Below are 14,672 nucleotides of genomic sequence, written 5' to 3' on the forward strand. Positions count from 1 at the left end.
CATGTTGTTCACATATTATGGTAGCCCAGTTTGTGCTGAATACAGTGTAATTACACTTTTGCCATTAATGTGTTTTAGAAGCAACTGAAAAAAAACACAAATGTCAGAGCATGTCAACTTCTAAAGGTCCCCAAAACAGCTCAGACTCCTAGGGGTTAAGTGAACGCTCAAGTTTAATGATCATAATGCAAGGCAAGCATTCGCATGTATGTAACCTATTTTAGTGGTTGTGTGCTCGGCTGTTCTTGCTACAACTGGGTGATGTCTCATCATCAAATGGTTCTGCAGATTCGTAGCATTTCACCTCAGCATTACAAACGTCAACGCACCGGAAGCCGCCATTTAAGCACTGAATGAATGAATGACAGGCGCGCCTCTCGCTCCTTTGTAACATCGTGCAAGGCCAATAAGAGCGGAGAAGACTAGTAATTAGATTTATGTCAACCTTATGTTCAATGTTTTGCGGAAATAATTATGGGGGAAAAATCGATCGGCCGACCGTCGGCTTTGTGTGTCCCTGACTCATCTTTCAGTGTGTTTAAACAAACAAGAAAAGAATGTAAACATGTTTACAGTAAATACAATTATAATTGAAGCAAAACTGCATGTGCATGTTCTGCAAGATCTGCTAACAGGAATACTGCCAGTAACAAATAACAAGTTCAGAAATATGGACATATCAATATTTGCAATATTTTGCACAGCCCTTTTCAAATCACCCCACAGCATCTCAATAGGAATAAGATCCGGGCTTTGACTTGGCCATTCCTTTACTGGAATGTTTTGGGTCATTGTCATGTTGCATAGTCCCCTCCTGCTTCAGCTTCAATTTTCGGAGAGATGGTTTTACATTTTCCTCAAGTACCCTCTGATACAATGAAGAATTCATAGTGGATTCTATGATAGTGAGTTGGCCAGGCCTTGCTGCAGCAAAGCAACCAAGACATTTCCACCCCCATTCTTCACAGTTGGTATGAGGTTCTTGTGCTCATGCTGTCTTTGGTTTGCGCCAGACATGTCTTCTGCTACTGGGCCCAAAAAATTCAACTTTGGATTCATCTGTCCAAAGCACATTTTTCCAGAAGTCCTGGGGGTCTCATTTATAAAACTTTGCGTATAAACCTTACTAAAAGTGTACGTACACACAAAAAAATTCTGATTTATAAAACCATGTGTATGCCAGAACCTGCGCAAAAATCCCTTTATAAATCACAGCCAGCAGAAGATTGTGCGTACGTGCATCTCCACCCCATCTCCTTCCTGAAATCACCATGTATGGAGCTTACAACGCCTAGTTTTACTATGCATAACCTCATTTGCATATAATTTGCATGCACATTACCATCCACGTGATACCATGTTTAACACTATCAAAGGTACAAGACATAGAAAAATATTAGATACAGACTTTAAATGCCATTTGTGCCTTACACAGTACATTACTGACAATCATCCAATATCTTTGTTTTAGAATAAATATATCAAAATATCCATAAAAACAAAATTGTATAAAATACTTCTGATATTTAAAAAAAAATAAAGTTTATTCATTAATTTCCACAGGCCAAATGTTATTTTAGTTTAAAATATTTTGTTAATTTTAAACCCTTCAACTCAAATTCATGCAGTTTTGCTGATAATGTGACCATATAGGATGTTTAGGCTATTTTAATTTAAACAGATAGGCCTACTTATTTATTGCAGCGTAAATACAATCGTCTGACTCAGAGCGCCACTGACAATGTATTTAAAAAAAGGAAATGGGCAAATCTTAATTTTTTTCTTCAAGTTGTATCCTTCAAATACAGTGGTATTTTTCATAGTTTTGTGAAGATGTCTTTACACTCAGTGTCCGTGCAGCTGTGGTTGTAGGCTAAAGTAAGATATGGACCGTTCGACCACCGAATCCTGCAGTGTCTGTGATATCGAAGTAAGTGTGCATCACTGATCATTGTTTTCACTAAAACATATTTTGTCATACCATGAGATCTGCAGTTTAAAGAGGAATTATTGGAATTAACCTAATTGCTGTCAACAGCGCGTCACAGGAAAACGGATCAAAGTAGCACCTCCACATGTCTATCTAAATTCATATAATTTTTGTTTAAATTCTGAGTAATGACTTTATGTAATTTCAGTGCATATCGCCATTAATGAAACTGGAACATTAATGTAAATGTGTATATCAAAATGAAAACAGTTTTAAATTGTTCTTCATTACTTTTCTCACTCTAGTAAAAGAGTTTGTGCGCATTAAAAAAAAAAAACATTTTGAATTACATTTGGATTTTACTAGATGTATGTATATATATATATAGCCTAAAACAATAGGCACAAATAACACTGTTGGATTTAATCTTCATGATAATGTGGATATAACGTATGAAATGGAGTGAAAATTAAATGTCATTAATTCTTATCGTTCTTCTCACATTTTTCTACAATCTAACTTCAGTTCACGACCTCACCATCAGAGTCGCCAATTCCCTTTGTCTCCAGAATGTGCGTACGCACAGCTCAAAGTTTGCTTAAAGGTGCGCACATTCTCCCGTCAAGTTTGTTTTTTATAGCTCACAACCTTTGTGTGGGAACTGGCGTACGTACGTTTCCGGCCCCGTTTTGTGCATACGCACGCTTTATAAATGAGACCCCTGGTCTTTGTCTAGGTGTGCTCTGGCAAGCTTTAGTCTTGCCCTGATGTTTTTTTTTGACAGCAAGTGTTTCCTCCTTGCACACCTTGCATACAAATCAAACTTGTGCAGTCTCTTTCTTATTGTAGAAGCATCACGCATGTACTTTGACGTCAACTGTGGCTAGAGTTACCTGTAGGTCCCGAGATTACATTTTAGGATTTTTGGAGACTTCTTTAACCCCTTAAACCTGGAGGTGTACCGCGCCGTGAAAAAAATTCATAATCAAATTACTAAGCGACCACTGAATGTAATAACACAAAATCATATAAATATAATTTTAAAGCTTAGAATCTCAGCTTTTCAATGCATCTATCCATTTTGAGCAACTCTAAACGAGTGCTAAGTTATTAATCTAAAACGTCTCTATTAAAAAAAAATCATAATTTATAGAGGGGGGTTGGGTTACACATCAAACAGCTCAGATAGTCATGTCATATGTCATTTGAAAGGTTTCACGGAGCAGAACACAATAAGCCTAATTGTTTTGGGCTTTGTCTAAACTTGAGACCCTTATGTAAATAATATACTGATGCAGCATTCACGTGGTGTTTTTCACTCGTAACTTCATGAAACGTGGAAAATGGCATATTTATGATTCTCACGATTAAAAAGAGCCCAAAGTCACCATAATCTGTCTTTTAGATCTAAAGATATTCCTTGTTGAAGTATAACACCCAAAAAAGAGGCACAGAGGCACATAAGCGGAGTACAAAAATAACTAGAGATGTTCCGATACCCTTTTTCCCTTCCCGATACCGATTCCGATACCTGGGCTCAGGGTATCTACCGATACCTGTGTGTGTATCTGTATATATAGCTGTATATACTACTAGCCCTGTATGAATTGCTAGAATTATTTTATGGTGTCCTTCAGACTTATCCCTTAATAAAACATGAACAAATACATGGTGAACTACTGTATTTATTAAAGTATTTTTATGACATGCATTTGACAGTGATATCTATTTTTCTTAAACGAAAAAGAACTTCAAATGCAGCCACAAATCTAACACTGCAAACTAAAAAATATATTTTAGTTAACTGTGTAAAAAAACTGCAACAAATAAGTCTAGGAATATTAAAAATGATATAGTAATCAGAAAATAATCTCTTTACAACAAAACAAGTGAAAAAAAATAAGCAAACGTCTAGGCATAATTATTATTATTAATAGAGACGTATTATTATTACATAGAGACATAGCTAAATCTACTGTAGGCTACAACAGTAGCTTAATATATTGTCAATTTATTCACGTTAAACCAAACTTTTATTTTGACGGGTTGGCGTGAAGATTTGAGTGTCTGTGTTCATGATATGACCGTTTTCTCTAATGAAACGGTAAATTCTCGTGAAGTGACGGTTTATGCGTTTGTGTCCTCATATAGTGACACACAGCCGAGACTACAAAGACAGCGAGCGAGTGTCGTGTCATGTCGTGTGTGTGCGTGCGCCCGCCATCCACAGAGACGTAGAATTTGCAGGAGTAATATTTAAATAGTATTTTGCAGTTTAATATTCACAGACACTAGTATATATTTGGCTACAGTCTGGAGCCCTGCGCTTAGATTAACGCGGAAGCGACTGAACGCAGCAGCGGGTACCGAATATAGCCTACTCGGGAGTCGGTAACTTACTACCGGTACTACAGAAATGCTGGTATAATCACATTTTTTACATTTCAGCACCGACTTGGTACTGAAATGCTTTGCGACATCCCTAGTCGCCGTTTTACTGTCTGGTTGGTGCAGTCTGAAATACTGCTAAACAGCGGACGTACTGCTAACACATTTTCATTTCTTCTTCGCTGCTCTAAACAGGGGTTGCTTGTGGCAACACAGCACAACTTCCTGTGTTTGCAATGCATTCTGAGCAGCGAAGAAGAACCATGCAGTGGTTAGGCAAAGCTTGCGGTAATAACTAGGTCTTGTTTAAGAAAATGGTATCGGATCGGTACATGGGTTCAAGTACTCGCTGATACTGATGCCAGAATTTGTTGTGGTATCGGGGATATTTCCGATACTAGTTTCGGAATCGGAACAACTCTAAAAATAACAGTTCTTAGACTTGGCGTTTTCACTCATAACTTAATGAAACATACTCGGATCAAAAGTTATTACTCATGGAGTTCTAACACATTTTGGCACATGCTTATTTACAACAGATTCTCACGATTAAAAAGAGACCACGGTCACCATAATCCGCCACTCAGGTCAAAAGTTATTACTCATGGAGTTATATACAGTGAGGAAAATAAGTATTTGAACACCCTGCTATTTTGCAAGTTCTCCCACTTAGAAATCATGGAGGGGTCTGAAATTGTCATCGTAGGTGCATGTCCACTGTGAGACATAATCTAAAAAAAAAAATCACAAAAATCACAATGTATGAATTGTAACTATTTATTTGAATGATACAGCTGCAAATAAGTATTTGAACACCTGAGAAAATCAATGTTAATATTTGGTACAGTAGCCTTTGTTTGCAATTACAGAGGTCAAATGTTTCCTGTAGTTTTTCACCAGGTTTGCACACACTGCAGGAGGGATTTTGGCCCACTCCTCCACACAGATCTTCTCTAGATCAGTCAGGTTTCTGGCCTGTTGCTGAGAAACACGGAGTTTGAGCTCCCTCCAAAGATTCTCTATTGGGTTTAGGTCTGGAGACTGGCTAGGCCATGCCAGAACCTTGATTTGCTTCTTACAGAGCCTCTCCTTGGTTATCCTGGCTGTGTGCTTTGGGTCATTGTCATGTTGGAAGACTCAGCCTCGACCCATCTTCAATGCTCTAACTGAGGGAAGGAGGTTGTTCCCCAAAATCTCAATATATGGCCCTGGTCATCCTCTCCTTAATACAGTGCAGTCGCCCTGTCCCATGTGCAGAAAAACACCCCCATGATGCTACCACCCCCATGCTTCACAGTAGGGATGGTATTCTTGGGATGGTACTCATCATTCTTCTTCCTCCAAACACGTTTAGTAGAATTATGACCAAAAAGTTCTATTTTGGTCTCATCTGACCACATGACTTTCTCCCATGACTCTTCAGGATCATCCAAATGGTAATTGGCAAACTGAAGACGGACCTGGACATGTGCTGGTTTAAGCAGGGGAACCTTCCGTGCCATGCATGATTTCAAACCATGACGTCTTAGTGTATTACCAACAGTAACCTTGGAAACGGTGGTCCCAGCTCTTTTCAGGTCATTGGCCAGCTCCTCCCGTGTAGTTCTGGGCTGATTTCTCACCTTTCTTAGGATCATTGAGACCCCACGAGGTGAGATCTTACATGGAGCCCCAGTCCGAGGGAGATTGACAGTCATGTTTAGCTTCTTCCATTTCCTAATGATTGCTCCAACAGTGGACCTTTTTTCACCAAGCTGCTTGGCAATTTCCCCGTAGCCTTTTCCAGCCTTGTGGATGTGTACAATTTTGTCTCTAGTGTCTTTGGACAGCTCTTTGGTCTTGGCCATGTTAGTAGTTGGATTCTTACTGATTGTATGGGGTGGACAGGTGTCTTTTATGCAGCTAACGACCTCAAACAGGTGCATCTAATTTAGGATAATAAATGGAGTGGAGGTGGACATTTTAAAGGCAGACTAACAGTTCTTTGAGGGTCAGAATTCTAGCTGATAGACAGGTGTTCAAATACTTATTTGCAGCTGTATCGTACAAATAAATAGTTAAAAAATCATACATTGTGATTTCTGGATTTTTTTTTTTTAGATTATGTCTCTCACAGTGGACATGCACCTACGATTACAATTTCAGACCCCTCCATGATTTCTAAGTGGGAGAACTTGCAAAATAGCAGGGTGTTCAAATACTTATTTTCCTCAGTGTGTTTCCGTGGGTGTTTGAGCCCCTCTTTCCTCTCTTTATTTAGGCCATAGGTAAAGGGTTGCCATAGGAAAACAAGCCTTAATATAATAAACAGACATGGCAAAACTGTACCAGAGGAACAATTATAAAACAATATAACTAGCATTACCAATACACAGGAAATGCATTTTTTAATGAATTAAATAGTTCAAAATAAAATGTAGATATTATAAAATGAATTGATTGAAGTAAAAAAACAATAACATGAGATTGAAAAATAAACTTTAAAGTTTTGTTGAATTATTACACCTTTGTTACGTCCCTCGTTAATTAGATGTTACATTGTCTAGCATATCATCAGACATAACACAAGATGATGAGCGTGTGTGCGTTTCAGACAGTAGGGGAGCTGCAAAAGAAAGACCAACAACTATTGGGTTTATTAAACTATTAAAGGTTTAATTCGTGATTATAACAATAAAGTGAAGTAATAATGTGAAAAGTAATAAAGTAGTGAAAATAAAGAATATTTGCAAAATATACAATTAAACTGGATCAAGCAAAAGTAAAACAAACTGGCAGAGAAGGAGCAAATGAGTGGTGCTTAAATCAAAAACAAAACATATCATAACACAACTCATCTAACTTATTTCTTAGGAAATAAGCTAACTAACAACAAAAGTTGTAGAAAGAAACATCTTCAGTGTCCGAAAACGGCATAGCTGAAGTACCTAAGGCTGGCTACACACTGCAAGACCAACGCCTATTTTTCACATTTTCAAATATTGCACCTGTCAATAGAACGAAATATTATGTCGCCTATTTTGCCGTCAATACTGCCGACGTTGTCTTTGCTGTATCAGTAGGCTATATATTTATGTTTAACATGAAGTATTGGCCTTCCACTACGTCACCTAGCAGCAGCAGCGCCGTGTCAGACACGTTTCTGGTGCGCACATAGAAAGACATAGAAAACGCCACGCAACCACCACGCAGCTGACATGCAACAGAAACGCCACACTTGCAGTGTGTAGCCGGCCTAACTAACCAAACAAAACTTACATTTTTAGCACCACTGCTAAACCTGGTGTTTCTAATACATGAGGTGAACTATATGTTGTAAATGTAGGTCGCGGCTTGCTTACCTGACTCACAACCTTTCTTACCCGTTTACATTGCGTAGATGATAACTTGACATGAAGCGTCAGAGAACAGCGGTCACACATCAAACGTGTTAGCACCTCAAGCATATAGCAAACAAGCACGAACACAAACTGAGAACTGATCTAACTACTAAGGTGTAACAGCAGTGAGCCCCGAATATTGATCAGCCTCTCAAACTGGACTCTTGAACGAGAGACCGTCGTCACTGAGCGTGCACTCTCTCCAAAGTCAGAGCGTGTCTCCCATTGAAGTTTGCGCCATTCATAAACAGTCTCCGGACCGGTGATTGGTTGCGCAATTGGTGCGGCAGTGGCTCAGTGGTTCATGTAGGTTGTCTACAAACCTGAAGGTTGGTGGTTCAATTGTAGAGTGTCAAGGTGTCCATGAGCAAGACCCCTAACCCCAGCTGCTCCCGACGAGCTGGCCTTGCATGGCTGACACTGCCGTCTGTGTATGAATGGGTGAAATGTGAGGCAATATGTAAAGTGCTTTGGATGGCCATGGGTCTGTTGAAAGCACTATATAAATGCAGTTCATTTACCAATCCTGATGTCAGCGTCTTGACGTCCGTGGGAGTTTTGACTACTGATAACTTCAAATGATAACTGATAACTCTGCTAATTTTTCTGTGTACTGTAGACCAGTGAAAAGCTTAAATTCTCTGATATGTAAATACAACAAACAATATAGTGACCTCTAAAGCCAACTTTTGTAATGTCTGTTCAGTGCTTTTTCTGACTAATGTAATGTTTTTGATTTTTCTTAATTTGTGGGCTTTTCTTAGTAAATATTAACATGCAGTTACTATTGCACATAATTTACAGTATATAAGTAGAGAATTTTTAAGGTGTGCATAGGGTTTACTCACACTTGGATCTGAACCGTGCCCGAGTACCCAATTTGACACCCAAGGTCCAGTTCGTTTGACTAATGTTATCACTCCATACTGGTCCTGGCGCATAAAAAAACATGAATTTTCATCTTAATGACTTATGCGTGTTCAGGGGCGAAGGTTAAGTGCAATGTGAGTGCAGGATTGTGGGGAAAGGGGGTACAATCGTGCTTGGGCACGGTACAACATAAGTGCCAATGTGAGTATGTCCTTAATTTAAAGTATACAAATATTAAGAAAAGTCATGTTTAGTGTCCTGTGTTTTTGCTTCTGACACAAGCTGAGCCAAGACGAAGCCACCACTTTCTATGATGAGCTGAACCACCACATATTTGAGTTGGTTTCCAGCTCAGATGTGAATGAGAAAAAAGGCGGTATCCTTGCCATAGGTGAGTATGAATCAAATGACAATCAATCTCTACTTTATTTGTTTATTTTTAATAAAATGGAACATATACTTACTTATGTAATGTTTCCATTTTGCCAGATCAAACACATTTTTCTTTAAAAATGACTACTCACCATTGAGTGACGTTATTGTGTAATGACTGTCTCTACAGTGAGTTTAATTGGTGTTGAGGGGGGAAATGCCACCCGTATCAGCCGATTTGCAAACTACCTACGCAACCTGCTTCCCTCCAGTGACTCAGTGGTTATGGAGATGGCCTCTAAGGCCATGGGTCACCTGTCCATGGCAGGAGACACCTTCACTGCAGAGTATGTGGAGTTTGAGGTGAAGAGAGCTCTCGAATGGCTGGGAGCAGACAGGAACGAAGGAAGACGGCATGCAGCGGTGCGTAGAAACACTTAACAGCATCATATTATATAGTCATGGTGAATTGCAGGCAAACTGTTGTACACCCTGACATATTAAAGGGGTCATGAATTGAGAAAACAAGCTTTTGATGTATAAAAGGTAGGGGTGGGACGAGACGCTTATCTCACGAGACGAGATACGAGATTGGGTTCACGAGAAAGGAACGAGACGAGCCAAGATTTTTCCATAGTATTTTTAAGAAATCCTCAATGATGAAATAAATGACTAGAAAAATAGTTTGCAGGTGCATTTGAAATGTTTTAACTCATCTTGTAATGAATGTCATTTCAGTTCTACTTTCTGAGTATGAATTATCATATGCATTAAAAGTCAACAAGCACTGTAAAGGTTTTGCCAAAAACTCAACTGACTGGCTTCTTTCCTGTATGATTGTCTCTTCAGACCTTAGAACTGCACATGAGCTTCTTTTGACCTCCTAACTGAACCCTTCCCACAAAATTATAATAGATATTAAGTGCAAACAATAACCATAATACCATAATCAAAGTACTCAATATTCAAAGTGCAAATAGAAACCACATTTTTCTTCAAGCATGATACAGAGCTAAGAGATGGTTACAACGAGATTGCTTTTATATTGGATATTCGCTTGCCTCAGGGAGCCGCTTTTAAACAGCGGTAACGTATTGAAATCGCTTTTACTTTCACTTTGAATTTCGTGATCATGCGTACTCTGGGAATAGTACTGGTGGTGCTGAACGCGCATTTTCAAATATAAGTCTGACGCTTCTGCTGCCCAACGAATCCTCCGCCACGGAGTCCACACACTCGTAACACACGCTCAATGTGAGCGCTTCACTAACCCCGCCCACCGATGCTTGCCTGAGATGGTATAGGCCTACATAGAGCTAAACCGGAGAGAACTTCTTAGCAATAAACATACCGCATAAGCTTCATTCAGATTCCAATATTATGAATGAATGGATGAACTTTATTTTTAATGACTATGTATGCATATCACTGCATACTGCAGGGAAGAACAGCTTGTCTCAATAAAGAGTAACGTCTGCCTGAAAAATATTCCAACGTCTCCTGGTTTCTTCTTTGAGGATGAAAACATTTCCCAACAGATCTTTATAACAGTATAGCAAACTACTTGCATAGAAAGTGACAACCGATATGTCTATGCATTTTATCTTCCAATATTATGTCTCAGTAAGATGATATTCAAATGCTTTTATGATCAAAGCTTTGTAGTTTTTATTGTGGGGGCAAAACATATAATGCAATGCAATACAACAATGATTTATAGATGTACAACCCCAAATCAGAAAAAGTTGGGACCGTATGGAAAACGCAAAAAAAAAAAAAAGTGATTTCTAAATTTACTTTGACTTGTATTTCATTGCAGACAATATGAACACAAGATGTTTTGTCTGGTCAACTTCATGTCATTTGTAAATATGCATCCTTTCTTGTCATTCAGACCTGCAACACATTTCAAAAAAAGTTGGGACAGGAGCAATTTAGGGCTAGTAATGAGGTAAAATGGTTAAATAATGATGTGATTTGAAACAGGTGATGTCAACAGGTGATTTGTAATTATGATTTGGTACAAAAGCAGCATCCAAGAAAGGTCTAATCCTTTAGGAGCAAAGATGGGCAGAGGATCGCCAGTTTGCCAACAAATACGTGAGAAAATTATTGAAATGTTTAAAAACAATGTTCCTCAAAGAAAGATAGGAAGAGATTTGGATATTTCACATTCAACAGTGCATAACATAATTAAAAGATTCAAGGAATCTGGAGGAATTTCAGTGCGTAAAGGACAAGGGCGCAAGCCTAAGCTGAACAACAGTGATCTCCGATGCTCAGAAGCGCCGTCGACTTCTCTGGGCTCGGAGGCATCTGGGATGGACCATCACACAGTGGAAACGTGTACTGTGGTCAGATGAATCAGTATTTCAGGTATTTTTTGGGAGGAATGGACGCCGTGTGCTCCGGACCAAAGAAGAAAAGGATCATCCAGACTGTTACCAGCAACAAGTCCAAAAGCCAGGGTCTGTCATGGTATGGGGTTGTGTCAGTGCTTTTGCACTTGCACTTCTGTGAAGGCACCATTAATGCTGAAAAGTACATAGAGATTTTGGAGCATAATATACTGCCTTCAAGAAGACATCTTTTCCAGGGACGTCCATGCATATTTCAACAAGACAATGCAAAACCACATTCTGCACACATTACAAAGTCCTGGCTGCGGAGGAAGAGGGTACAGGTACTTGACTGGCCTGCCTGCAGTCCCGACCTGTCTCCAATAGAGAATGTGTGGCGCATTTTGAAGCGCAAAATGCGACAACGAAGACCCCGTACTGTTGCCCACCTTAAGACTTGTTTGCAGGAAGAATGGGACAAAATTACACCTGAAACACTTCATCACTTGGTGTCTTCAGTCCCTAAACGTCTTTTAAGTGTTGTGAAAAGGAATGGCAACATTACAAAGTGGTAAATGCTTTACTGTCCCAACTTTTTTTTTTAAATGTGTTGCAGGTCTGAGTGACAGGAAAGGATGCATATTTACAAATGACATGAAGTTGACCAGACAAAACATGAAATATTGTGTTCATATTGTCTGCAATGAAATGCAAGTCAAAGTAAATTTATAAATCACTTCTTTTTTTTTTTTTTGCGTTTTCCATACTGTCCCAACTTTTTCTGATTTGGGGTTGTACAAATAAACGTTCCTCAAAAGCTTGATGGATCATAATTGATGCTCGCTGATGCTGATTTTTCTAAAAAGTGTTTTATAGATAGTCAAGTAAACTTAAGTTGCTCTAGTCCAGTATTGTGTACATCTTGAAATATAACTAACAATATAAAAGTTATTCTTACCTGTAAACCCGCCCACAGGTCCAATTCTCAGTGTCCAATGGCAGGGGAAAGGTGTCTCTGCGTGTCACTGTCTTTCCTTTTACGCAACAAAAGATTAATTTAAATACATTTTGTTATATGTATTTACCTCGTTATTTCATCTGACTCCATTAATAAAAGATTTTCCAAATATGTTTAGTAATTTCGAAATCTGAATAAACGTTTGATTACTCTATTCACTCTGTACTCAATATTTTACTTTACACTATTTTTACTTTTAGTTTTGGTCACTAAAACAGAGGTAATTGACTATACAGTTTAGAGTGCCGCTCTCATGCTTGCTTTCTCTAAAAGTATTTTATTTAGCCCCCATAGATTTGTGTACACTTGAATTAAAGTAACATTATCTCTAGTCAGAGGTCACGGCCACTACCTTAGCTATAAGTCGACCAATACTTTCTCTAATAGTAGTTTTTGGATGGCCATGCCATGGTTTCCCATGTACACTTAGCAAGAATAACTTTACTTTAAACAGAGGTAAGACTCACCCTATTTAGGTTGGTCAATCAACATTATTGTTGTTCTAAACGGAAATTCCCTTTTTAACCTTCACAGTCTAAGTACACTTGAATTAGTGCCAAATGTTAATCAGAATTCCAGAAACTCAGTCAGTGTGCTTTATGCTCCAGTCAACTGAATTTTGGTCTGATACTCAGCCTGACGCTGATTTGTGGTAACATACGTCTTCACTTAATCTACTTGAGAGAAATAATGTCAGAGTAAATCAGAATAATTCCAAACGTAACAATTTATTTAACCAGGTAAGAAACATCAAACTAAATTCAATTCAAAGAATAAAAAGCATCAATCAATTAGGGATGGGCATTTTTGTCAATTTCTCATTTCGATCATCGATAGGTCTCAAAAACGAGTACGCGAGTACTCGGGGCGGGGCATGTGCAGGGGGCGGGGCTTGTCTGCCATTGAGATAATGAAAACTGTTATGAAAATGGTTGTTGACAAATACAAGTGACATGAAAACAGGTATATGAAAACATGAACATATAAAACAAAAAATAACTGCTAGATTATGATGCATAAATGTCTTTGAAAAAGAAACATCTTTATAAAATGACCATCTCAAATAACCAAGTCAGTAATATCGAGCATTGCCTTTGAGCTGAAACTGTAAAATAACACCACCCTGTAGAGCTTGCTAGCGGGTTAATAAACTCAACCAAACGCACCCTATATCAATATTAATATGAAGATTATTATGAACCAATTACGACATAAATCAACACAAAAGGACGTGAATGCGCACGTGAACTTCAGCGTGCTAGATTTGACAGACGAAGGGTTTGAAACGGAACATTTTGAATGCGCTCTTCCCTTAACAACGCTGATACACGGACAACGAAAGCACACAAACAACATTTTATTTAAATCGTGTTCTCATTATAATGCTTTGACAGATTGACTCTGCACATCATGCTTCATTTTATTATTCATGATCGAAGTGTTTACAGACATCACTGCGCGTTTTCGAACTCATAACGAAAAACAACTTTAAATAACTATAGGTCTACTGTTAAAAAATGAGACCAGTATAGCACTGCTGCATTACTAATATCAATGATTCTGAGAAAGAAATAGCCGATCTAAAAAGAATATGACTGTCTCTAAACCATCATGTCGAGCATGAAATATGCGTTTGAGCTGAAACTGAAGAGAATGAACAACAGCCGGTATAACGGCAGCGCTTTGCTAACTTATTAAGCTCAACCAAACGCTTCTTATATTGGATTAATCAGATAGACAACATAAAAGTAATCTTACAACGTGCATCTGCAGAAAAGGACGCGAATGCGCACATGAACTTCACGCGCTAGTCTGAGTGTTCTCGCTAGTTTCTCTCTGGATCAGCTGATACACGGGGGAACTAAGCACAGATCATTTACAGCATTCTAATTTCCATCGTGTTCTCATTAAAATGCTATGTAGGCTATGACAGATTGGCGCTGCACATCTTGCACTCAAGGCCGTAACCAGAGTTTGAAAATGAGTGAGGTCCGGGGTGGGGTGTTAAGTATTGTGCTATAATAATTGTGCATCTTCGGTGGGCCATCCCTTTACAGTTTTTTTCAATTGCTAACAAGCATTGTTCAATACTGAAACCATATTTTCAAAACTTTTCACACATTCAGCGACACACAAGTGTATACGGACCAAACTGTGAATAATTTTTCATTGCTTTCAGACAAAATGCATTCAATTACCCCATTTTTCAAAATCCACAGACACTTTTGTCATTCATCCTCCACAAAGTCAAGTCAACTTTATTTATATAATGCTTTTAACACTGCAGATTGTTTCAGAGCAGCTTCACAGTGTTAAACAGGAAAATAATGCAGCAGAATTTGATTCGGCCGTATAGGCGTTCTGGAGAAAACGGT

The 14,672-nt window shown here is 38.6% G+C and overlaps 1 protein-coding gene across 1 annotated transcript in view; it reads left to right on the forward strand.

Annotated features, from left to right (window-relative positions):
- The window catches only part of mtor (mechanistic target of rapamycin kinase), a 479,149-nt gene that overhangs the window by 31,677 nt on the left and 432,800 nt on the right, over window positions 1–14,672 (forward strand). Inside the window, exons 3-4 of the mRNA XM_079827620.1 lie at window positions 8,851–8,959; window positions 9,131–9,363. Of these exons, the coding sequence (XP_079683746.1) occupies window positions 8,851–8,959; window positions 9,131–9,363 (342 nt within the window). The remainder of the gene's footprint in view (window positions 1–8,850; window positions 8,960–9,130; window positions 9,364–14,672) is intronic.

This window comes from Gobio gobio (assembly GCF_949357685.1).
Source record: "Gobio gobio genome assembly, chromosome: 10".
NCBI classification, from domain to species: domain Eukaryota; kingdom Metazoa; phylum Chordata; class Actinopteri; order Cypriniformes; family Gobionidae; genus Gobio; species Gobio gobio.